Source organism: Colletotrichum higginsianum, chromosome 5 (assembly GCF_001672515.1).
Source record: "Colletotrichum higginsianum IMI 349063 chromosome 5, whole genome shotgun sequence".
NCBI classification, from domain to species: Eukaryota; Fungi; Ascomycota; class Sordariomycetes; order Glomerellales; family Glomerellaceae; genus Colletotrichum; species Colletotrichum higginsianum.
The window spans coordinates 2,137,920-2,163,208 of NC_030958.1; the positions used below are offsets into that span (position 1 = coordinate 2,137,920).

The 25,289-nt window shown below is 55.7% G+C and overlaps 4 protein-coding genes across 4 annotated transcripts; 1 reads left to right on the plus strand and 3 right to left on the minus strand.

The window, feature by feature from the left end:
- Nucleotides 1-639: 639 nt before the first annotated feature.
- CH63R_07557 (2OG-Fe(II) oxygenase superfamily protein) lies at nucleotides 640-4,272 on the minus strand (the record flags this gene model as incomplete). The annotated part of the gene is made up of 6 exons (XM_018302532.1): nucleotides 640-1,840; nucleotides 1,893-2,123; nucleotides 2,184-2,572; nucleotides 2,624-2,656; nucleotides 2,715-3,489; nucleotides 3,542-4,272. 6 exons carry the CDS (start codon nucleotides 4,270-4,272, stop codon nucleotides 640-642), a joined length of 3,360 nt encoding a protein of 1,119 aa, XP_018157310.1.
- Nucleotides 4,273-5,491: 1,219 nt separating this feature from the next.
- On the minus strand, nucleotides 5,492-9,062 carry CH63R_07558 (Proteophosphoglycan ppg4; the record flags this gene model as incomplete). Its single annotated transcript, XM_018302533.1, has 3 exons — nucleotides 5,492-7,646; nucleotides 7,731-8,492; nucleotides 8,554-9,062. The coding sequence occupies 3 exons, from the start codon at nucleotides 9,060-9,062 to the stop codon at nucleotides 5,492-5,494; spliced, it is 3,426 nt and encodes a 1,141-aa protein (XP_018157311.1).
- Nucleotides 9,063-15,765: 6,703 nt separating this feature from the next.
- Nucleotides 15,766-16,135, minus strand: CH63R_07559 (uncharacterized protein; the record flags this gene model as incomplete). The annotated part of the gene is made up of 2 exons (XM_018302534.1): nucleotides 15,766-15,967; nucleotides 16,047-16,135. The coding sequence occupies 2 exons, from the start codon at nucleotides 16,133-16,135 to the stop codon at nucleotides 15,766-15,768; spliced, it is 291 nt and encodes a 96-aa protein (XP_018157312.1).
- Nucleotides 16,136-18,232: 2,097 nt separating this feature from the next.
- CH63R_07560 (Phosphoinositide phospholipase C) lies at nucleotides 18,233-21,325 on the plus strand (the record flags this gene model as incomplete). The annotated part of the gene is made up of 4 exons (XM_018302535.1): nucleotides 18,233-18,295; nucleotides 18,435-19,079; nucleotides 19,135-20,612; nucleotides 21,154-21,325. The coding sequence occupies 4 exons, from the start codon at nucleotides 18,233-18,235 to the stop codon at nucleotides 21,323-21,325; spliced, it is 2,358 nt and encodes a 785-aa protein (XP_018157313.1).
- Nucleotides 21,326-25,289: the final 3,964 nt, after the last annotated feature.

Consider the following 25,289-nt stretch of genomic DNA (forward strand, 5'->3'; position numbering starts at 1 on the left):
TTCCTGCAGCACAAGGCTATCGAGAGGATGCTGATTTTATTCTTAACGGCCCTTGCTTCCCAAGACATAGCCAATCAGCCGAGGATGACGTTCGTGAGCGGCGCCGGTGCGGTAAGAGTTCCGCTGTATCTCAACTTCCACGAAAGCGGCAACCAGCGGCAACGCAGGTTGCCGCGCGCCTCAGTCCCGTGGCCTGGTTCTGGTGACAGTTGAAGACTCAACCAACAATGGAACCCATCGGTGTGTCCGGGAACTCAAATGCGGGCGGCGGGGCCGCGGCGACGCCTTGCCAAGTAATACCAGAGCCGCATCCGGACGAGATTGGAGACTCCGAGGAATGCACTGGCACCAATCTTATGGGTTCTCCAGTCAAGACCGCGGTGCTGAACAGCGAGTGATGCGGTCTGTCCCCGGATTCGGACGAGGCAACGTGGCGGTGGAGAAGGGGGACAATCTTGAGCGTGCGGGAACCATTCCAGTGTTCGTTTGGTTTTGGAAATCCCGCCTCATGTTGGCATGTGAGTTGCCTTGTTTCTCCCTTGAGAGTCGAGTGCTCGACCGGTCAAATCTCATTGCTGCCTGAGAACGCCTGCGCCTGACACAACAGCGCAGTTCGAGCCGTTTTCTTCCGACGAATACCTAAGTCAAATCGATTATCTCTGGCTCTGCTTTCCGTTTCATGGTCCGTTCCACGGCCCTTGTCGCAGTGGGATGCGGTTGTGAAGGACCTGCTGCTGCCGCCAACACCGGGTCAAAACTCGGCAAGTACTGCAACGGCCCGCCCAAGTTCGCCGCCATTTTGGTTCCCGGCTCAGTGGCAGATTCGAACGGTCTAGGCGCCGGTGTGTTCCCCAGTGGAGAAATGACAGGCACGGCAGCCGCCGGCGACGTGTGCGTGGCACCCCCAGGCCGCGGCGCCAAACTCCGTGGCCGCTTCCACAGCCCCTCGGCGATGGCTGGATAATCCTCACCAAGCAAGATGGCCATTTCCGTCTGGTCAAACGACTGGAACATCTCGGCCGCCTGCTTCTGCTTCGCCTCGTACTTCGCGTTCATCGTCGGCCCCAGCTTAGTGACAACCAGCGTATCCTGCGGCCCGCTTCGGTCGGTGACGTGAGAGCACTGGATGTTTTGATTCTCGATCTGCTTATGAAGATGATGTCGCGCCTTCTTCCCAACGGGGAACCGGCAGACATGCGTGGCGGGGTTCGCGAGGAACACGTTCAGCTGGCGGCAGTCGTGGCAAGGGCAGTTCAGCCGGAGGTACATGCCGCCGGACGGGCCCGATGCCGGGATCGATGGTTTCTGTCCGACGTAGTTCTCGCGGTAGGACTCGAGTATGGCGCCGAATATCTGCTGGTAGCGCGGCGTGGTGAGCGGGGTCTTCGTGGTCTTGAGGATGACGAGGAGCTTTTGCAGAAAAGGGATCCATAGCGGGTGGAAGTCAGCCGCCTGCATCTTTGGGGCGAAAGAGACGAGCTTCATGGCTAGAAGCATGGCCAGATCTTCACGCGGAGGCGAGCTCAAGATGAGGAGGGAGTGGAAGACATCCGCTAGGGTGTCAGGGGTCACAGCCAGGCATTTTTCGGCGGCAAGAGTAGGCGCTGGAGCCGTGTGCCAGTACGAGTGCCTTGCCGCTTTTTGGGTCTCTTCCTCTGGCCTGTCGCCATGGATCGTGCTGAAGTCTAGCTTCGCTATAAAGTTTTTGGCGAGGCGCTTATACAGCTTTGCTGTTTCTTTAGCCGGGAAAGCCTTTTGCCTGATGCTCAAAAGCAGGGCCGAGAAGAATCCGAGGGCAAAAGCCGGTACGGTAAAGTGATCCTCGATCAAGGGCACAACGCTGCGGGGGAAAGTTTAGCTTCACGTTGAAAGAATGAGCTCTGGGTACATACGTGGCTGAAAGCCAGTCAAAGTCGGCGTACTTCTGCGCGCTCACAGCCACCGCCATTCCATCAACTCCGACGAAAGACGCGGACCTGGCAGCGCCCGTCAGGCTTTTGACGAGGGTTTTCCGCACCCATTCTCGAATCTCATCGGACGGTCGCTCGTCAATCGGCGCGAATGCTTCTATCGCTGAATAGCCCTGCCAGAAATATTTGCATCCGATCACAGTGGAGGCCAAACTAAGGACTCACGTTTGATTAGTAAGATCCTCCCACACAATGGACGTAGGCAGAACGTACCCGGTTTTGACCATATCGAATGGGACCTTGCCATCACCGACCTGCTTGTGAAGCAGTTTGTAGTAGTCGGGAGGCAAAGTGCCTTGGAAGACGCTCGCGGCGCTCTCGAGAAAGTCCCACTGCTCCACCTGACAGGCGGCCCGCAGTATCTTGCTGATGAGATGGCCGTCTGACTTCAGACTATTGGCCCTTCCAGGTATTGAAAGACACGCGTTCCAAGTCTCTTTGAGAGTGTCGAAGACCGATTTCTGATTCGACCCGCCTTTGAGGATCGAATCAGTGAGGTAAGTGAGCGGGAGCGCGACATTGCTGTCGCTACAACGAGGGCTCTGGCTGAGAGAATACTTGAAAAACTTGGCGATGCTGTCCCGGCGGATGATCAGAGCAGCCTGTGCTGGCCATCAGTCAAGAAATTTTCTCGTATATCAGAAGAAACTTACAGTCACACGGTACCAGTGAGTCGCCGTGGGTCCCTGTATATTGATCATCAGCATGTCACACCGTTCCCAGAACCCCTCGAGTGCGACTAACCCAGTTACCCTGGTACCCTTCGTACTCTTCCTTTCGAGTGGCGCCTTCAAAAAAATCCTCCCCTCGAAGGCAATGCTCCTGCGACAGGTCGACGTCGCGAAGAATGGGGCGCCCGCGGAGGTCCACAAGCAGTTTGACCGAGAGTTCCGTTTCCAATACATCTTCGATCTCGTGAGGTCCTGGGTCCTCATCTGATCCACTTTCGATTTCGTCTTCGTCGTTATAGTATCTGCGGGAGCTGGATCTGTAACTGTCGAACCGAGGATCAAAGCCGTTAGGGCTTGTGGGGCCAGCCTCCATCATCTCCGTCAAGGCCAGGAGCACATCGAAATCGAGTCCAGAGGCAAGGTCCTGCAGGGTTTGGACAACGGCGGAATCCCGACCCTTCAAGGCTTTCATTGAGATGCTCGCTTCCGTGTACTCGTGGTCCAGGCCATAGTAAACATAATCCGCCTCCCCACCATCAGCTCCTTTACGCAGCCATCTCTTCAGCGTGTGGCGCAATGCGCGGTTCTCATTTCGCACCAGCCCGGCAGACGGCTGCTGTCTGGCCTGGTAGATCGTGAGGTTGTACGTCAGGACCACGCGGTAGCCGGATGTGACCGGCAGGACCTCATGGTGGACGTCAGAGTACCAGCAGGCGAAGGACTGCGCCACCGCAGAGGTCTTGAACGTCTTCGTTTGGCCGCAATGCTTCACGACCACGTCGCCTCCCTTGTGCGTTGAGGGGAGACAGATGACAAGCGTACCGAACATACCAGGACACTTTTCAGTGCTGAGAAACTGAGTCAGTGTGCGTAGCTCATGCACTTGCTCTCGGAACGTACTCGGTATGAGCCTTGAACATGGCCCCTTTTTCGTAAAGTAGCAGCTTATACAGCTCCGCGTTGACCGGCAACTTGATGCCCAGGTCATGAGCGACGACTCCGCAAATCTTCTGGAGATCGGACTCCCAGCGCGGACTACGAAGCTCAAAGTATTTCGGGTCTAGCTCCCACGTGTTCCGCACCGTGGTGTCTATAAGGGTCTCGCTTCCCTTGCCAAAGGGCGCCTGGGCGGCCATGCCAATCATCTGCCGGATCTGGTGTTCTGGCAGCGGCATGATGATGGGCCCAACATCCTGGACGAAGAGCTCCGGGTCTACGTGCTTTAACGCGTGAAACGAGGCAAAAGACCCCTGGATTTGTATGTTGTCCAACTCATGCAACAGGTCGTCAGTGAAAGTGCCGGTGCCCCATTCTTCGGTGCTTAGCGCGCTGCTGACCTCAGAGGCAGCGTCGTCGGCGTCGTCTGCGAGCTGTCGGTCTTCTTTGTTACCTTTGGCAACCTCCCTTTCCTCGGTGCTCTCTACGTGCTCAGTGATCTCAGCACCTTTGGTGAGCTCCGCTGATGTTTCTGTTACGGATGCCTCGGTCGCGATGTCCCCAGACCCAATCGTAGTCGTCAGCGTAGGTGCATCCTGGGGGATTTGCAAGGGCTTAAAAGAAGGACCTTCTGCTGCTGCTGCTGCTGATGTTTCTTCCTTTATGTCCATTTCAGCTTCCCACCTTTCGGACATTGGGTATCGTGAAGGTGCGGAAGGAACAGCTGGACTGAGGTCGCCACCATCTGCAACTCTATTTGGCTGGGGAAGGATGACTGGCGCGCGACGCGTCGAGGGTGGGGAAACGCTCAACGTCCCTCCCTCCCTGTTAAACCTTGATTATGGGCAGGTGTGTCTACCCCACCTATCCCTCCTAACATCTGCTTATCATCGCCCTTAATTATCGGGCCCTCTTTGTAGCACCTTCGTTCAATCCCTGGACACAGTAGAGGCATTCCAAGTACAGTGTACTCTGCACGATCTTACTTTACTACCCATGTAGCGCTACCTGACACCCATCTACAAAATGGTCAACATTTGTTAATCCTCAGCAAGAAAAGGAAAGGTCAGCACTTTGGGTACAATCTCATATCTCTGTTGGTAAAATGAGAGACTTAGTGCCCGCCGCCGGATTCAGGTACGTACACTACCAGGTACTTCAACGTCTCCAGCGGGAGCTTCCGACCCGACTCCGCAGTTCCGTCCTTCGCCAGCTGTCACGTCACGGTCGTCACGTCATTTGCCTAGAAGCCCACATCGCAAGAAGAGTCCAAGTATAGCGAACGTTTTCGCATTCGCCTAAACAACTGTGCCATATCGAAGCTTCCAAAGAAACCCGTGACCAGATCCAAGTGGCTTTCAGCCTGGTGATTCCTATATCCTGCATCTTCCTCCGCCTAGCCATGTGCGCGTCAGATCGCAGCCGTGGCAGAAACATCCGAAAGACCACTTGTGAACAATCTCAAGGGTATCCCCTCCAAAACTCCCAAACTACCCGGTTCCAAAAATTCAAAGAACAAAAAATCATGTCGTGTACTGTGATGCCGTCCCATCACCCCTTTTTTCCTGGTTTGGTGGTGGGTATTGGAAATGTCATTGGCCGGGCTATCCCGTATTTTCGCTACGCCCCGTTTCCGCTCGTGGGGTATATCCAAAATTTGCATTGCGTGTATGCCGTACGTGTAAAGAAAAAGATACTGTCTTCGTCGACCCAAGTCGCAATCCTTGTCTGATGTCAAATGTGTATGTCGGAACAGTTGTACATAAGGAAAAATGTGAACAGAAAAGTTGCTGGCTAGCGCTGGATAGGTAGATCGCTGATCGTTTCAATTGCCCCGGGGGAGGTGGGGGCGTGATGGAGCTGGTCATAGCCAGAAATGGTACTGTGATGTCTATGGGTGTGCTGCAAATCACTTCAGCCCCAGATTGGGACGTTGCGGTAGGCAGGTGAGTTGTAGCTATGCAGAACGCGGTAGGGTGGATTATCGTTGGCGTGGACGCTCCGGCTGCGACTGCGGCTCCGGGAGAGACCTGGTTGAATGGCGTCAGGAGAGTAGTATCCCTGCTGCTCCCATTGTTGTTGCTGAACATTAATGAGTTGTTGCTGGTAGTAGCTTCCGCTCTGGCTGGGACTCAAGTTGAGGGCTGGAGGGCCTCGGGCCACAGGTCCGCCGGACTGAGTGTAGCTTTCATAACTTGATCGATGGCGAAGCTGACGCTGCTGATGATGCCCGACCGACGTAGATAAACTACGCATGGCCGGGCGAGTATCTTGGCCAGTCTCAGAGCCACAACCGTTGGTGGGACGCCATTTGTCCTCGACCGTCATGTGACGCATGGCGTATGGCTGCTCGGTGACCGGCATACCTCTTCGGGGGCTCATTAGAGGAATGGGCGGTACAGACAGTGCGTCGTCCAGCGCCGCTGCTGCTGAGGTCGAAGGGTAGCTGTGGATGGTCTCGCGACTGTTTTGTCGTGACAATGTCTGCCTTCTCGACTGGTTTGTTTCGCTGGAATGCGCTGACTTGGGGCGCGGGGCCTGCTTTCGGGCGTTCATAGGGTTTCGGGTGTGGAGGCTGATCGGCGGTGAAGTCTTCCTCTTGGCCGCCAGGTCCGGAACCTGCAGGTTTTGATAGGCACGAGGACCGGGGTGCTGTGAAGTTGGAGTCATCGACTCGATCGGATGGAATGGCATGGCCATACTGCGCTCCATTTGCGCTGTCATTGTCAGGGTTCGTTCTCGCGGGGCATGAACAGGCTTATGATGGGCCAGAGCCATGAAGGCCTGATCAAAGGCGCTTTTACCGACGCTCTCACCAACATTGTCGATGGCGGTGATGCTTGACTCGAACCCGACTTGGATCTCATCGGTCCTTGGCTCTGCTACGAACCCCGTCCTGTCCGTGAAAGCGGGGGGGAGCGGTTTGCGGTGGATGGAACGTCGAGGCATTACCGAAGATGCGGCGTGTGCGATGGATGCAGGGATTGACTGAAAAGAGCGGCGTCTCGGTATCCTTGGCTTTTCAGAAAGTTCAGCGGGCTTTCTAGCCACCTGGCCGGCATCGACCAAAAGCAGAGGCGCTTGCTCGGCTTCGGCGTGGCCGGGGACCACGCCGAGGAAATTGCTGCTGACACTAAAGATAGTGTTGAGCGTGTCCTTGCTGGCTTGAGTGCGGAGAGTAAGTCGTTTGCTGGTTGTCGGAAACCGCTCAGAATGCTCATCGAGTCTCGCCTGCACATCCCCAGGTACAGACGGAACCGGTTTGTCAGAAGGATGTGTTGCGTGGACAGCAGGCGGCCCTCGCATGCCGTACCCGCTCATAAGTCTTTGAAACTTGCCGGCGCGTTGGGAGCCGGTGCCGATACTCAGGGCCGAGGCCGATTTGTCGCAGCTAGCGCCACCCGACCTGACAGACTCCGAAGATGTAGGCCCATCCTCGACCGGGTTGGCACTGTCGATCGCGGTCGGGACCTTCCGGTCTTTACGGAAAGAATGACCGGCGGCGTTTAGGTTGAAGAAGAACTTAGGCGACGTAACGGTCATTTTGGTGCTTTTCGGGGAAGCAAGAAACTCATCTTTGGGTGGCAGAGGCGGCAGAGTCGAGGACGCAGGTAGAGAAGGATCGGCAGCGAGGTCGTCAGCCTGATTAATAGGGTCGATGTTTGGACTTCCGTTGCTGACGGCCGCTATCGGGGATACAATGGAGTCCGGCTGCTCATCCTCCGAATCCTCCAATGCAGCACATCGACGTTGATCGTTGCCTGCAGCAGGCTGCTTGCCATGGAATGACCTAAGTGAGATATTCGAGCTGTAGCCGGAATCAGCCTTGGAGAGCGACTTCGGCTGCTCAGCAGTTGGGCTAGCAACAACCCCGCTATCAGTGCGGGAAATTGCCAGGGAGTTCTTATGAGACTGCTCCGCGCGCAGTCGCTCGAGACTGGGTTTGGCATTTGGGTCATTTCTGACGGTCAAAACCTCGGCCGAATATTCCAATTGCACGTCGTCTGCGGAAAGATCATCTTCCAGAGCCGTGTGCTTGGATGTGGTTTGTGACTCTGGACCCAGCGGCCTAAATTGAGTCAGCACAAGCCGCCCCACGACGCCTTACAAGAGAGGGCGCCTTCTGCACGAGTTTGCAAGGGAGACCACTAACGAGTTGGGACGTAGCCTCCGCGATTCTACCGTGAGAATAGACGTGTTGATGGGACTGAGAGCAGTGCTGGTATGCATTGTCGACGCCGTGGTTTCGACGTTTTTACTGTCAGACTCCGACTTGCCCAAGTCGGTACCCTGAACCAAGTAGTGCTCTTCGTTCCCATTTCGAGACTCCGTCACTTCGGCCTTGGATTGCGGTTCGAAAACGGGACTGGGTAGGGGACTGGCGGCTCCATTCGTGATCCGTAATGAACCGAACTTCATGAAGCCAAGCGGCCGGTAATCCATGTCCGACGGAGTCAATGCTCTTTCGACTGGCTCCGTCGCTGGCGGGGGCAAATAATCGTCGTCGGGGGCAACCTCGGTCAAAGGTTGGATGCAATGAGCACTCGACTCGATGGAGTTTAGTCGCGAACGCCCGCCCGCTGGCGTAGTCGGTCCACTGTAACGCAAGCTCGACCTCCTTGAAGCTGGAGATTCCGTCGGCAAGCGTGTTGCAAGACCCGGCGTCTGAATCACTGACCGGCGACGCACCGGCGCGTACAGCGATACCTCGGAATTGGCCCGAGGGAGCTGGGCAACTGCTGGTTGGTGCGGATGAGAACTCTTCCAAGTGTTGGGCGACACCTCGAACGTGTTGTCGGACACGATAGAGCTTTCTTCACAGGCTGCGAGGTCCTCGGTCAGGTTCAACAACCTCCTCGATTCGTACGACATCAGGTTGTAGTTGATGGACTGTCGGTTCCCGGGAACATGCCAACTACATCGCCACGCAAGTCAGCTAGTGCGCTCTGCAGTGTTGTCTCGATAGTGCATCGTACCTTTCCACCTGCACTTGCCTCGAAGTGTTCATCTCTCGCTGGGTTTCCCAAGTCATGGAGTTGGCCCTCGACATTCTGTCTGGGACAGGTGGACCCAACATCAGAGTGTCTCTGCGCCTATCTTTCCTAGGACCGTGAGAGCTCTTGGACCGAAACAAACTCGCCCTCCGCTTCCAATTCTTTGTTGGTCTGGCTTCTGGCTCCGCTAGAGGAGGGTCATCCAGAGCTGGGACAAGTGTGCTCAGTTGCGATGCGCTGGACGCCCGGACCGGCGAGGGCGCACACGACAGCACCTGAGGCGCAAACTGTGAGTTCGATCTAGAGGGCGGGAGACTGTAAGATGCAGTGCGGCTGTGGGAGCTCAAGAGGCGCGGCGCCTGTGTCGAGGGGGTCGGAGAGGCATGGTTGCCAACTCTCGGTTTGGACAGCTTGTGAGGCGATCTCTTGCCGTTGCTTTCGCCATAATCCCGTTGGTTTTGCAGTGACTCGGTCGAATGTGTGTTGCCCATTGTGAAACGGGGACTTGGAGTTGATACCGCCCTACTACCTCGCCCAGATTGTTGCGAAAAGCGCAATATGCGGAACGCAAAGCGATTCGGGCGACTTGGAATATGGTTGCGGGTGGCAGTGTTTCAGAAAACGGCCAGCCTAGAAAGGAATTTTGTTACGACAAGATTGAAGCTGCCATGCCGTGCGAATCGTTCCGAACCTGTCGTCGTTCTTCTTGGGCTGATTGATTATATGATTACGGTCTTGGGGCACCTCGGTGCGGTGAAGGATCGTTGGAATGGCCCAATACGAGTGTACCGTTTCTGACCTTTGCCTCGAGGAGGGGAGGGAAAAAAAACCCCAAAACAAAATGGTAGAGGCGGAATAGAGACGAACGCGGGTAAGTGATGATAAGAGGGAAAGGGGGTGGTGGTGACGGCGTTGGAAGGATCTAATAGATCACCTACGGAGACCAGCACGAACAGAGAAGAGCGACGGCAAGTGGAGGAGGGGATAGACGCAATTAAAAGCAGAGGTGGCATAAAGATTGTCTGAGCATTTACGCACCGGACCAGACCGAGCGAGCGCTCTATCGATTTGGTCAACTCCACCTAAGGGAATGCCTGGTCTCCAAAGAGTCAGTTACCGGGATCAGTGGCAAGTTGTGCAAGAACATTACACAAAGGGCGGCAGGCATTGGAAGCGGGAACGGGTGTCTGTCTGGGAGCATTGGACGGATGGGAGGTGCAGGAATGGGCCTCAGATGGCATCTGAGAGATGGACACCGACAGGAAACCAGGAGGTGGAACTGACGGTGACGACGTACATGGTTTGAGACGCGCGAGGTGGGCTGCGGTATGGCGGAAAAGGGACAAAGTACCGCCTACGGCAGCGAATGGGCAGGGCTGTTCCAAGTTCCAAGACAGGCGTCGCTGTTGGCCCATGCAGGGCTGCAGTGGTATGCGTCTTGGCCGGCGGAACGTCGACGAGAGGCAGGGAGCCTGAGCGAAGCGTGCTGGTGCTGGTGGGTTAAGACTTCTTGGTGTGCAAACGGGGGTGTCGAGTGCCAAGTGGTGTCGGACGGCTATCTCCAAGGGTGTAGCGGCATCAAGTTGCATCGAGTCCCCAGCAAAGGCGAAGGCGAGACACGCAGAGGGCCGACAAGACGAGACGAGACGGCTGAGGTAAGGCAAGGAAGGTCAAGGTCAAAGGGGAGGAGGAAGAAGGGGAGGAGGAGGAGGAGGAGGAGGAGGAGGAGGGGAAGACGATGTACCGTGTACGAGTGGTGTACATCGTACTGAAGACCGACAGAGCAAAGTCCTCGTTGTCTGATGGGTGGGTAACAATAGTGGATGGACGTCTGGACGGGATGCAGGTTGGATATGGTATTTCGTCTGATTGATGCCATTCTGCGGTCTGGCCGGGTCAGCGTCTGGGTATCGGAACCAACCTTGGCAGAGATTAGTAGTACCTAGTGCAGACCTGCTGGCGGCCCCCCGGCTCTAGGAAAGAAAAGTCCCCGCAAGCCTCCCGCAGTAGCATTGTCCACGAGTCCTGGTTTTTGTGCAACCAGCAGCAGGACGACGGTAGACCTGTTCTCTGCATCTGGAATCAGCCACGGCTGTCCGTCCAGTCCGGAATCCGGTCCATGAAGCAGGTGTCTTTGTCCACTGAGAAGCTTCAGCGGGCTTTGGCCTGCGCATATGCACTTCCAGTTGGTCGGGCGCATATTTTGCCCCTCTCTGCACTCCTCCGGACAACTGCTGGGTCTGGAATGGATCTGGCACAGACAAGGCCTGGAGGCTGGAGCTTGGAGCTGCAGAGTAGTGGGGTTTGATTGGGAGCGTCCGAGAGGCAGGATGCAGGATGTAGCGACGTGTGGACAGCAGACTCTGCAAAGAGTGCTGTTTATGAGGTGAGAATGATGATGCGAGGAGACGACAAGGCGTCATTCCATGTCTTTGATGCGCTAAGGCGGGTTATCTCAGCCGACCAGAGGACGACACACCACACACACGCGTGGCTTGGACGCATGTTTGCTGATGCGCCCGAGTGTCGTCGTCGTCAGCCATATCCATATCAGAAAAAAGAAGGCAGTAGGATTTGACGATCCAGTCCGTCCAACATAAAAAATAAAATAAAAATACAGCAGGACGGGTGGCTTGCACTTGTCGTCTTTCTCACGGGAGCTGCTTCTTCCTTCCTCCCAAAGCTCGGGATGCTTGAGCCGATCGACCCCGCCTCACTCACTCACTCAATCAAGGTACCCTACCTGATGAACGTACCCATGAACTTACGAAAAGGTAGGTACGCTCAGGTAACTGGAGGTTCTGTACACACTAACTTACTCCTCGGATATGTACATCGTATTGTACTTGTCTCTACAGTGCGCATCTTGTGGTCGCAGTCTCCCTTCTTGATCCGTCTCTCACCTCGTCCGCTTGGATGGGGAGACTTGGGGGCGTCAGGCTCGCGCTGGACGGCATCTTGGGCTTGTTCTAAACCAAGGTAGCCTCCCAAGCCGTCTGTCAAGTATTTGGGCCCTAGATAACTATCGACATTAAACCAATAACCCAACCGCCCGGTCACGCTAATTTCCCGTCGACAGGCCTTCTGGGGGCTTCGTGAAGCTTGCCTCAATGAAGGTATCCAGCTAGTGAATGCCCTCTTGCTGCTGCCATGGTTCAAGCCACCACGTTGCAACTTGCAACCCACAAACCTGCCTGCATCGTGCGTGTTGTTTCTGTTTCTGTCCGTTGCTTTTATCTCCCACGTTGATCAACTTCACTCCACCTCCTCTATCTTCCACCCATCGATTACGCATGTCCCTGTTGCTCTGCCGATTTTCTCTCTGAGCCACCCGTCCGTCGTCGTATTCTCTTTGCCTTGTTTCACCGCATCCCATATCGCTATCACATCTTTCAAAGGATGGCTTGGTCATTTCGCTTTCGTACGCCGCCGCGGCACTAGCCCTTCTGACAATGCCCAGGTATCAGATACCAAAAGGCAGGGTTGGTTCCCCTCTACACTACGGATGCCGACCGTATAGTCTGCTGTCTGTAAGCGTTCGTCTCTGCTAGTCCGTCTCGGTTGCTGACCGACCTTGTCACTGTGTCTCTTTGTCTCTTGCGTGCGGGCATGCATTTCAGTCCCAACCGCCCGACCGACGTTGATGAGTTCCTTGCGCAGCGCCACTCCGCCTGCGGCTCACAATGTTCAAAACAGTGAGCGCTCGTTTCAGATTGTGCCACTTGACGTTGATGGGCCACTCGGAACTCGCTGAGACCAGCATATCCTCATCACCAATCCTAGCTCTTGCCCAGCAGCCCAGGCAACATGCTTGGCGTGGCCAGCAACCACCCTCATCGACCCGGATGCAGTTCTTGCATGCGAAGGGATGCCCGTCGTCGATCATCGGCTGCCACCAGCCACTCTTTCAACGTCGGACAACACCAGCTGAGACCGCCCACACACCGATACCTACAATAGTCCATTCTTCCCTGTCTATCGACTGCCTCGTCCGACCGCCAGACTCGTGCAGCCTGTGTCCACCATGTGTACATACATATACCCGTGGTCGTGTACACACCCACGGAATTGTACCATTGTACGTCGACATTCGGACGATGGCCAGCCAGCGTTCTCGCTTCCTGCATCGAAGCAACTTATATGGTGGTGCCTCTCTCCTCGTCGACGTCGTCGCTGCCGCCCCCTTCACGGCTACCTGGGTGAAGAGATATGGCACATAATCCGTCTGTCAACGCTGGCAGGAGACGGACACCGAGACAACGCCCTTGATCGTCGACCACAGTGCCATGGACTGACTGTATAATTTTAGCTCGAGGGACCAGACAATCAAGGTTCAGGGGTGTGTGAAATTGCCCTTCCGCCTTTGGTGATTGCCTCCACCAGCCAGAGTGCAAGCTAGGGCGGAACAACATGAGTACGAGAACGAATGGATACAACTTTGACTCCAGTCTTTCATCATTCAGAGCTCATAGCCCAAAGATCCCATTCGCGCCGCCCTTCTTCCCGCGCCACAATTCCCCACGTTGAACGGGGGGAAAGCGGCTCAGACCTTAGCTCCTGGTCTGCAAGCCACCTTTTGAAAACGGCATTTACTTATGCACACTACCATTGGGTCCTGTTTTCGGCTTTGAGTGGGTTACGGGCATGCTACTGGTGACACAGACAACGGCCATCATCGAGATCGTCCATGTTTACGATGTATACAGCAAGCTTGCACAACTTGACGGCTTTGGTGGATTCTTCTCCGAACGACCTGGTTGACACAAGTGTAGCGGATCACACCTTCACGGGAAATTAATCTTGCAGTACTATGGCACGGTTGCAGTCGCCAAAGCGCGCACAAAAAAGCCTTCCAGCTTCCCTGTCCAGATGGTCTCAGACATCATGAGCGGCACCGCTACTCCGTCGTCGCCTTTCACCCTCACCGGCATGACCTGATGCTTATGCCAACTATCGCCAATGGTTTAGCATCCATTGTTGCTAAGAACATATGTCGCGGCGCCACGCGGGGGTTCATTCGGTCAGAAAAAACACAAGTGCGTACTTCCCTTGAACTCCTTGCAGGATGGCCCCAAGAACCTGGCCCCGTCGAATGTACCATCTACCTTGGTGAACTGGCACAGGAGCGTGGTGTTTCTACCGTTGAAACTTATCACGCTTGCTATTAGCCTCAACCCCGTCAATCCGTATCACCACTGAGACTGACCACGGCGGCATGGTCTCGCTGGTGGTGATTCCTGGCACCGTCAGGTACTCTTTGACGATGATGCTGGTCCGCATGGCTCTGCTCCCTCATTATTCGATACTGGCCACTCACACTTGGCGCCCACATAGCTCAACCATTGGACTCGACCCATGTTTCTCCAAACATGCGCCGTTACTGCACTGTGACGGCAGGTCCAATTTTGCGTCGAATCACGGCGAGTCGGACAACAGCGATGATCAAGCACGGAACCCGTTCCTGCTCGGGGCATTGCCGGAGCATTTCAGGTTTCCGGCGCGGGTGCGCAGCAAGCTCCATATTTTAAGACCCGGACGGTGATCATGCAACCCGAAGTGTTTGCGCCGTGGACTGATGCTGTCGGAGCAGGATTGATCATCGCACCTCACACCAAGCCAGGGCGGTTTTTCGGCTTCTTTCTGTTGACCGATACATGGCATGCACCGGTTGCCCGGAAAACGAAAACATTGTGGAAACTTTCGACTTGATGCGAAACTTGCATAAGCGTCGTCCACGTTACTAAGTCTGCGACTCATCACACTCGCTCGTCTGGACGCAGCCTCGATCATGGCCCACCGCGCTATCATTTCTAATCTCGCAGTAATTTGAGCTATTGCAGACAATATGGCGCAGACAAGCCCTTTCCCGCCGTCTGGTCTCGAGTCAAGGCATGCAGCCGTCCGGCAATGACTCGATGTTGCTTGCGGCTTTTCACTCATTAGGGGTCGTCGTCCAAACTAAGCTCTGAGCCAGACACGCTGCGTCGCAGAACTCGCTGGCAGTGGCCCGAAAACCCAGTATCAGACGATGACAGACGGACGGGGTTTGGCGCCCGAGCGGACGTGATCAACGGCAAGATACGTGTCACGTCGAAGGGCCCTGAACTGATCGTTCGTTACCCAAATGCGCCGGCGGTCACCTGCACCTGGGTATTACAGCTGGTAGACTTCGAACGCCATGGGCTGTCCGGCTGAGAGCACCAGGGGATTGAGAGGGAGACATTGCCGCCCTCGGGCCCCAAGAAACGTTGGCCTAGAACGGTCGATGCTCGCCGGTGGCAGGCCCAGGAAACATGCACTGCTCTCCGAAGATTCCGAGTCAGACTGCACACAGAACAAACGATGCCGCACACTAGTCAGCACTGAAGGGAGTTGGGAGGTTCCATGGCCTTCCGGAACGTTTTGATCGCCATTCTCCTGAACGAGTCGGAAGGCCAAAAGCGCACGGGCGGAGGATTCCTTCTCGTTTCAAACCCGTTTCCTTCACCACAGAAGCATAGGTTCTATCCATAATGATTTATGTAAGCTTGAGCGTGTCCTGCCTGTCCCCAAACAGTCACCCAAGGGCTTGTCAGGCAGGAGTCCCCTTCAGCGGGTTTGCCAGAGCAAGGATTTGTGTGCAAGTTGGTCGTGCCTTACACGGGCTTGACCAGCCTTCCTTCCGACGTTAACGAGGTTTCTCCGGCGCGGTTGCGGATCAAACAGCGACGGCAAGAGGCAGCAGTGGACTGGAGATGATAAGGCCATGGCAACTTTCTTGTTGACAGCGAGGCTTTGGTGGCCCCATCCGGTGCCTCGAGGCCGAAAATAAAGGGGACCAAAGCTCTGGCCGAGTGTTCAGCGGTCCAAGTTGGACCTGGAAAGCTCATGTCTGGGGCACGTGCTGGGATCGAACAAAGTTCAACTCGGTCAAGTTCGCGGTTCAACTTCTACATGTTACGTGTGCAGCCTAGCCGTTGCAGGAGTCTCCGCCCTGTCGCAGATTCAACGGCTTCGCCGGGACAGATGGTGCCGCACAGGCGAGGACTAAATCTGCTCAGTGGGGGGGAGTTTCGGGTTGAGCGTCGAAGCCGGAGGGAGAACTTGTATTTCTTCGCGTCTGAAAGCACAGAAGCAGGGCCGGGTTCTTTGATCGCGGACTTTAACGCGTACAGTGGCCGGCATCGTCGGATATCAAACCACGGAGCATGCGTCTCACTCCCCAATGACATAGGTGCAGCCCTCGCCGCCAATCCAGACCTCATGCACGCGGCCGGCGTCGACATCAATACGGTCACCAACGCCATAGGTAACCTTCTCGGGCCTCTCGTCGTTGGGGTACGTGATGGTCAGGTCGCCGCGGAGGATCAGATGGGTTGTCAGACCGCGATGCGAGTGCGGGGGATAGTGCGCATTTCTGGGGTTTGGGCGTCAGTTCGTGCAGCTTGGTCCTTTGGGGAGGGGGGGCCAGTCTGAGAGGGGCCAACATCACGTACGGTCCGTCGGTCCAGGTAAAGACGTGGGGGAATCCCCATGATTTGACCTCGGTCTCGCTGCCTCGTTGCGATATGGCCTTTTGGGACATGACGGCGATGAGGCAGTTGTGCCAGCTGAGGGCGCGTTCTCTTGTGCCTAGTGAGGACGATGCAAGGGAGCGGTTGCGCCACGGTTCGGATAGGTATGTCTAGTCCGGGACTGGGTAGGACGTTGCCTAGATTGGAGGTCTGGGGGTTACAGCCGGTAGTTCTGACCCAAGGGGTCGGGGGTTTGGAGGAATTGACTATCGAGAAGGGCGAGAGGCTGGTAAGCGTCGGTGCCGACGGTTCAAAAGGACGATACGCGGTCTGTTGTTGTGGAGATGTTGCAAACGTTGGGTTGGATGCCAACCGATGTTGACTGGCGTCATGCGTGATGAAGGTCCGTCTGCAGCGCCAAGGTCGAGTGGTTCACACGCATGCACGCACGCTCGCACGCACACACACACACACACATACACCCCACTTGCCCCCGAGTGCCCCGATCCCGTGTCGGTGTCCGGTAGGCGCAGTAGAGACGGAGGAACGTGTTGGGGGGAAGACGGAGAAGCACCGGCGTTCGCCTGCCTTTAGCGCGGTGATGAGCATGCGCAGCGCGGCCGAGGCAGGCGCCGCTGGGCAAACGGGCAAACGGGCAAGCGGGCAAGCGGGCAAGCGGACCCAGTGGAGAGTTCCCGCAACGGGGAATGTTTGGTTCAATGTTTTCCAGGCAGCTTTTCCCATCCATCATCCCCTTTGCCCACTTTGGCTCTTCCCACCTTTTTTCCTGGTCATTCAACGGCACGCGCACTCGAGTCCCTCAACCTTAGCACGCCCATGATATCATTTCTAATAGGGATCAACCCACTCATACGAGATTTACCCGTACGGGGAATGCTATGTTTATCCCGGATTGTGGACTCGAGGCAAGGCCAGCACTAGCAGCAACATGTCTCGGCCGTCAGGCATTGTCACATTGAGCATGTCACCGATGACAGCTTGAGATACCCTGTCTGTTGACTGTTGGTTGTAGGCGGACGCTGAGCCGGCGAGGCGACAACCTCGACGAGGCAAACGGGCTGAGTGAGAGTGCCTGCCACAACGGAATGCAATGCGACGCTCGCCTATGTTCTGTCCAATAGCTCCCTGAAGAAAGAGAGAGAGAGAGAGAGACAAAGAGAGGAAAGGTTGACGCAACAGGGCAGACTCTTTTTGCGTGTTGGGGCTGAAATCAGCCCGAATTCCTCGTGTGACGGCGGTTCACGTCGGTCGGGGTGCAGAAGCGACGGGGCAGGGCACGGCAGACTCGACCCATCCTCGTGGACGGCACCACACACCAGGCACCGAGATCAAAGCAAGACGATAGGGATAGAGAGAGAGAGAGAGAGAGAGACCAGTGCCGGCCCAATATCTCGCCCTATCCGCCTGCCGTTCGGTCGTACCTTGCCGAGTCTCTCTCTTGTCAACCTATCTGTGCACCACCTTACCTAGAATAGCTTGTCTTTCTAGGTAGGCACCTATGGTAAGGAACACCACGCCAGAGAGCACCATTGACAGAGCAGCCGGGGCCACCCACGGCAGGGATCCAGACCATCGGGGCAGTGCTGGCCCTTTTCCCATTGGTCACTTGCACCAAATGGCACACCATCAGACGAGGCTGTCCCCTCCTGAATCGCTCTTTTCCCTCCCTCCCCATGTCCTCAGCTATGCTGACATGCATATCCACGCCTCCCAAGTTCCCACTCTCTCGTTGAAATTGCCCTTTTTGCTGGTCTTGTTCGAATGCCTTCGTCTTCGGCCCTCCGTCCTCGTCCATCGTCCTTGAAACCCGCCGTTTCCTAGTTGTAAACTTGGTGTTCTTTATTATCATCATTATCATTGCTATTACACTTTCGCTCTTCCATAGTCCAATGTCGTTCTCTCCAATGGGCTGATGACCCTATTCCCGAATCTGCCAACGCCGTACCCCTCTCTATCCATCCCTGAACACTAGAGCAGGCAATTGTGCAGGCAGTTGTGCAGGAATCAACCAACCCTCCCTCCCTCCCTCCGCCGTCAGCCGACCAGCCAGACGCCCGTCCTGGGTTGGGTCTGCACGAGTATCAAGGATCTGAAAGAAGGTTGATATCAGGAGTCAAGAAATCCGCCGCCGCACATAGACCGCCAGCATGTGTCTCTCGGTACGTTCTTCGTCGGATCCTGTGCCTAAGGATGAGGGGAGGGAAGGGAGGGTGCGTCCTTGATGCAAGGCCTCAGACTCCCAGTGCCTGCTGCACTCGGTGCATCTACTGTGCAACTCTCACCACTCGGCTTCCTCGCTTGCTTATTGCTTGTTGCTCACACGCTACACATGACTAACAACCGGTTCAGTTCTGGCGCCGCAAGGCACCCAACGGTGAGAAGCCCCGGACGAAGAAACGCGCCCTCACGATGCCCTTGTGGTCTACATCCAACAAGACCTCGGCCAACACCCTGAAGGGTATGGTCGGCCTCACCACCATCCTAGCACCTACGCGCGACGGCTTCCACTTCAAACTCGCCCAGCCGATGCCCTCCATCAACGTCACAAACGTAGACGGCGCAACCGACCCTTCCTCTTCCTCTGCCAACTCCGACCACAAGGATACCCCCGCCACCTCGACCTCCGACGAGATCCTGCTTAGTTTCGCCATACAGAACCGTCTGAAAAAGATCTTTGACGACCTGCGCTCGCGACGTTCCTCGTTATCACGCGATCCTTTTGTGACCCGAGAGCAGCTGCTCGTATTCCTCGAGAAAACCCAGGGCGAGGACGATGTGGAGAACATCCTACCCGAGGACAAGGAGAGATACAATTTTGGCGAGTTCCTCGAGACTTGGTGGACTCACTACGGATGGGATGCCGTTCGCCCCCTGAAGAGTGAGGACAAGGACTTGGCCCGCCCCATTACGAACTACTTCATCAGCAGCAGCCACAACACGTACCTAGAAGGCAACCAGCTCGCCTCCAAGAGCTCGCCCGAGGCCTACAGGGCGGTATGTCTGCTCCGCAGTGAGATTTGTCGAAACGGGACCACTAACCAGATTGTAGGTTCTCCGCCGGGGATGTCGGTGTATCGAGATCGATGTCTGGAACGGAGACACCCCCATCACAACTCAAGAGGGCGCCCGGCCCGATCATTCGAGGAACCTCTCGGGCTCATCCCTGCCCAACGTGGCGGCAAGCGTCAAGGAGACTGTCGAAGATATTCTGATTGACCGCAACGGCCATGGCAGTGGCCACAGCAGGAACCCGAGCAACGCCAGCAGGTCTCTCAACCCTCGCGATAGTACCACACTGCTGGGCCCGAGCGAGTCCACAGAATCCCTGGGCAATACTCTTCGTCCGCAATCCGCAGGCAAGAACCGTCTGCCGTATCCCAAAGATGAACCGATTGTGACCCATGGCTGGACCCTGACGACCCCGTGCGGCTTCCGGGAGGTGTGTAGGGCCGTTCGCGAGTCCGCCTTCGAGACCAATGACCTGCCCATCATAGTCAGTCTCGAGGTCCATGCCGACAAGGAACAGCAGGAGGTCATGGTTAAGATCATGAAGCAAGAGTGGGAGGGCATGCTGATCGACAAGTCCTGGGAGGGCATTGACCCTCGTTTCCGTCTCCCAAAACTCGAGGAGCTGAAGCGCAAGATACTCGTCAAAGTGAAGAAGGCGCCTAATAAGATCGAAGTACCTGTCAGCACGACGGCGCTGTCGCGGGTCTACGCCAACGACGAGGACGCCTCGGGCTCGGACGACGAGCGTATCAAGGAAGTACCAAAGACACCAAACACGCCCAGAACCGACACTCCCGTCAAGATCCACAGCGGCAGTGAGGCGCCTACAAGCGCCAAGGTGGCCATCTGTCAGGCACTTAGCAGCCTGGCCATCTACACGCACAGCGAACACTTTAAGAGTTTCGAGACGGCGGCGGCTAAGAAGCCGAGCCACATCTTTTCGATAAGCGAGAGCAGGATTCTCGAGCTGCACGCAACCAAGGCTCGCGAAATGTTCACTCACAACAAAAACTTCTTCATGCGGGCCTTCCCCAACGGCGCGCGTGTCGACAGTTCCAACCCGGATCCCAGTCTGTTCTGGCGGAAGGGTGTGCAGATGGTCGCTCTCAACTGGCAGTACCTCGACGAAGGCATGATGCTGAACGAGGGCATGTTCGCCGACGAGCAAGGGTGGGTTCTCAAGCCTATCGGCTACCGCAGTTGTGACAAGGACACCGTAACCGAAGTCGATGCCGCGCCTCAGGGTGACCTGGAGCTTGCCGTCACCATTATTGCCGGCCAACATATCTGGGCCGCCAGTGACTCCGACAGCAACAGCAGCCGCGCCAAGCACCTCCGGCCGTTTGTCAAGTGCGAGCTCCACGTCGAGATCGGAGCCGTGAACGGCAAAGCCGCCGACGAAGACGACTTCAAGCTCAAGACAGGGTCGAGGAAGACAGACCACCCCGAATGGGAGAACGGAGCCCGGCTGAAGTTTCCCAAGATCTCGAGGGTGGTGGAAGAGTTGAGTTTCCTCAGGTAAGAAAACCTCCCCTTCGATCTGTACCAAATCCCCCCTCCTCGCCACCGCCGTTTATCGGTTATACGCCATTGAGACGAACGTAACTCGGAAAGGGGCTGTACGAAAGGCGCGGTCGCGCGTCTACCCCTCCGCGCGGCATGTCTGACTCTCAGGCCGAGCAGCCCCGACGGTGTGATGCTCCCGAGAAGCGATGACTCCCCCTGCCCCCCGGATGGTCTAATTTATACTCGGATGGCATGCCGCGACCCGTCACGCTCGCGCCATAGGCGCAGGAAGGATGTCGTGGAACAAATGGGTTGCTGCAAGGCGTCGTCCTATGTTGTGTCACCACACAGTCCCGTCACGAGCCGTCGACCCGTCAATACTCATCTGTCAGGGCGGGCCGCCGCGTTTGACAGGTCGGGCCGCTGCACACCGCAACGACTTTTGTCATTTTTCTTACACTAGCGAGCTGAATCTTTTCTGTTGATATTTTTTGGTTGAGAAATACGAAACGGTGAAGAGTTAAACCCGGTTGCTGACGTTGACTTTTCGCAGATTCAAGGTCGAGGATGACCCGATTCTCGGCAGCGATGAGCTACTGTCGTGGGCTTGCATCCGGCTCGACCGGTTGCGACCAGGCTTCCGCTTCATCCGTCTCATGGACATCAAGAACCGTCCGATCGAGGGCGGCAAGTTGCTCGTCAAGATCGACAAGGTGGTGCGGTAGATATCCTTGCGTCTGTTACGAGTAACAGAATGACGGAGGGTTTGTGGCGATGACAAGCAGCAACAGCCCGTCTGCTATGTATGCCTCGGACCAGACGAAGAGAAATTGGTGCGGAAGGCGGGCTTTCTTTTTATTGCGGCGAACATGGGGGGGACAAGACATTCTGGATCTGACTTTTCCGTCTTTTTGTTTTGGGCCTTGTTTTTTCCCCCCCTACTCCCCCTTCTGGCTGTTCCAATCCCGCGCGCATTGATTTCCACTGGTTAGTTGCCATCAACTCGATACCTTGGGGGGCGAAGAACAGAAGAAGGGGCATGCTCGGAGGCGTCGGCGTTCACGGAGGTGGACGATTCTTTCTTCCCGGTTGCGATCGCGATACATATGTCCTCATTAAACTCTCTTACTTTTTTTTACTTTTCTTCTTTTCTCTCCCACTGACAACTATCACCACCCCCTCTTTGTTTCATTTTCTTCCTTCGTTTTCTTCTCTTTCCCTCCCAAAATTTACACTTTCCTTTCCTTAAAACCGCACACATACAGACCCAAATACCCCTGTGTAGTCGAGGGGACGAGGACGGACGTGGAGTTGTGTCTCTGGGAGTTTATTTTGGATTGCCGTTCTAGCTAGTCGCCGGAGGTGGGCGGCTCCATAGGGTTTTGTTTTGCTTGGTTCGATCGTCAGTCAATCCATTCGAAGAGACGGGATCGGCATGGCTGGGATAGGGTATCGCCACAAGAGAGGCAAGAACACATGACTTGGTAAGAAGAAAGTGTGTAAAGAACTGTACTAAGACTGCACCTGGAGGCTTCTTTGGAAAACAAATAAAGAGGTGCAGGAAAAGAAAGCCTTCATGAGGATCGAGAGACGGCGAGATGTGCCCGAGAGACACGGGACGGGGGCGAAAAACAGGAAGAACAGCACACGCTACACAAATATGGGAACCCGTGGGGTTTGTCTTGTCTGGGCTTGACGCAAAACGAGCAAGCTGGAGACGATCGCACATGAGAGGTGGTCAAAAAGAAACAGCAATGACTTGTCTTGAGCTCCATCTCCTTTTTCCTTTCCCCTACCTATGCGTGCTTCTCGTGGGGCCTTGTCTCCTCCCGTCAAGCTTTGGACCCCATCTCCTCGTCGGAAATCGGTCTCAGTCTTGTGGAACGTGACCGAGATTCTTTTGCCGCCGCCGCCGCCGCCACACCGGAGCAGAGACCATGTTTTCTCAGTCACGGCCTCGCTTTTTCGAGGGTTGTCTCGAGACTCACAACATGTGGCGAGAGAGAGGAAGGAGGAGGAGAAGGAGGAGGAGGAGGATGAAGGACAGTAATAATAGTAACAAGAATAACAAGGATTCTGACCAAGAATGGAGAGAAAACGAACGGATACCCGCGTGGGCGTCGCTCGGGCGGACGGGACGGAGAGACGTGCTCCACAAGAGAAAAGCGACGTCTTCGTTCGTCACCTCATCCGCGCCTTCGTCATTGGTGATCCATCAGGGTTGCTGCTGGCCTGTCAACTTCCCGCGCTGAAGAAACGAGATACCGCTTCTTCCCCCCTTCCACGCCTTGCGTTCCACCTGGGCAGACATGCTTCTTGTTGTGTGACTCCGGTAACTGCAGTCCGGATGAGCCGAGAAAAGGGGCCACGACGTCGTTGTCATCCTGTGTCTCCCTTTTTTGTACGCTGCAACACGGCTTGTATTGCGAGTTGACAGACGCATATACGAGTTCCCTTCTCTATCCCATTCTCTCCCATGCCGACCCAAAGTGAACGCGGCCCGCTTGGCGTTGCCAGCAGTCGGCCTCTTGATCGCTGTTCACTGTACCCAACCCCATGTTCCACCTCACATCGTGCCAAGACGCCCATCTACGGGCAGTCTCGTTCGCAAAGGCGCACGGTTCTAGATTGTTCTTCTCTGTTATAGGTCCGCCGGTCGGCTGTATTTTCTGTGGAAATGTGGCGCCCCTGCACACCCGTAGCCGCAACAGGTTCATCACACGACGCTGCAGCCCTGCCCGGCTGCGACAGCTTGGCACCTGTAGATGCCAGGTTGGCAAGTTGGTTGCTGAGATACCTAACCCGGTGGCACCAGCTGCGGCGTTTGAATCCGACATCAGGCAAGGATGCCACAGGAAAGAACGAACGATGCCAGAAGGGAGGATATCGACCCCAGAAGGTCTCAACCCGAGGCGCGGGCATGATGGTGAAGCCATAGGTGCCATGGCGTACGACGCGGCCATTGATTAGGGGACAGCCCGTGTACTCGGAGAAGAAAACGATGGCTATGGCTAGCCGATGGACATTATTCTCACTGCTTGTCCGCGAGACAACAAAAAGAAAGCATGGTCGTCATGTGTGCTTGTGGTGCCGGGCTAGAGGCTACCTGGCATGGCCCGACCATGGACAGCCTGCCAGTTATCATCGCAATGCCATGTTCCAGTCCAGCTGGGCCGATTGTAGAGATTGAGATTGCTTCGGGTTTCATCTACCAGTAATGCGTTATTTGCAGGTTGGTTATTGCAGTCCGAGACCCTAAAAAAGCTGACTGGCAACGTAATGCGGGCGGGTTAAAGCAAGCGACATGCGGTTAGCTTGCGATACAGGAACTACGGCGGTGTAACAAGACGACAGCGAATTGATCAACAAAGGTGGCTGTCCTAAGGACATCGCGCATCGCATGGTTTTCTGTTGCAGCGTGGAACAGCCATCCAAACCCCGTATCCTGTACGGCAAGAACAGGGATGGGGAGGGTGAGACACGCGTTTGTTTTGTCGGCTCGAAAGGTTGCTTGATGGTGTCATCATCGAGATTGGAACTCTCGATCCATACATATCGGCGGGGGTTAGTTGGGTAAGTGTGATGGAGGCGGTCAGGGTGCAACAACCCGCTTCTGTCTCTCAGCTGTACGGATAACCATGTGGTGCGGTGACCGGAATGCTTAAGGACGACGGTTCCGGCAGTCTGGTTGACTAGCCAGGTATGCCTGTCGCTGGCGAGGAGGTAACCAAGATTCCGGTGCCAAACATGGAGATGATCAGGAGATTGGGGAGATCGAAACGGGTCCCGCTTGGGATTTGTACCTCCGCCAGTCGCTACGGCTCATATTTTGTTGTCTCGCGCGGGAGAGATGGAGCTGCTGCTTGCTCCAAAAACATTCTTTATCCAAGGGACTCGCAAAGGTGACGCGTCAAGCAGACAGTACAAGGGAGAAAGGCCAGCCAAGAAAGCGGAGCAGTCACATCCCTTGTATAAGGTGCTGGGAGTTGGACGTTTGGTGTTTCATGAGACTGACTGGTACCCTTCATGGCTGGGCGCACACGGCGTTCCGTCTGCGGATGATTGCATGCGTATGTAAGCATCCTCACCGCAAGGAGCGAAGAGATGAGAGTCACTGCTGCCAGCGAGCCGTCGACAACAGGGTGGCTCTGCTGGGCAAGGCTCGCATCAACCGACGCTGACCAAATCTCGTTTCGACCGAAACCCATTGCCCCAAGGTCTTGGGTTGCACATGCATCACCTATTATGCCCAACGACAACGAGATGAGTAGCATAATCCACCACGATAGCATGCATCTTGACCCCAGCTCTTGGGTGTAGCAAGATTTGCGGTCATCGTGAATCGGTGGCTAAATTCAACCAGCCCAACCACTGGGTGATCCTGGTGGGAAGCGCCAGTCCTTGGCTGGGCGATGTGGTCTCGTCTCCTGGCGATGTGGCTAATGTGATGTATCATTTCTCGACCGAAATCTCAACGAAATGAACACCGGTTGTCAGTACGTCGATAGGCTGGCGTGAGTTTAGGGGAGGGGAGGGTAAAGCCTGATCGACCGCGCATCCATCTAGACGCTTAGTGACAGGTCACTTCGGCAAGCTTGCATGCCTGACGTGCACGCACTAGATGCGTATTGGATAGAGGGGTGCAAACGCCCTCAACCTGGCCATTGGATGGCCCTCAATACACACCGA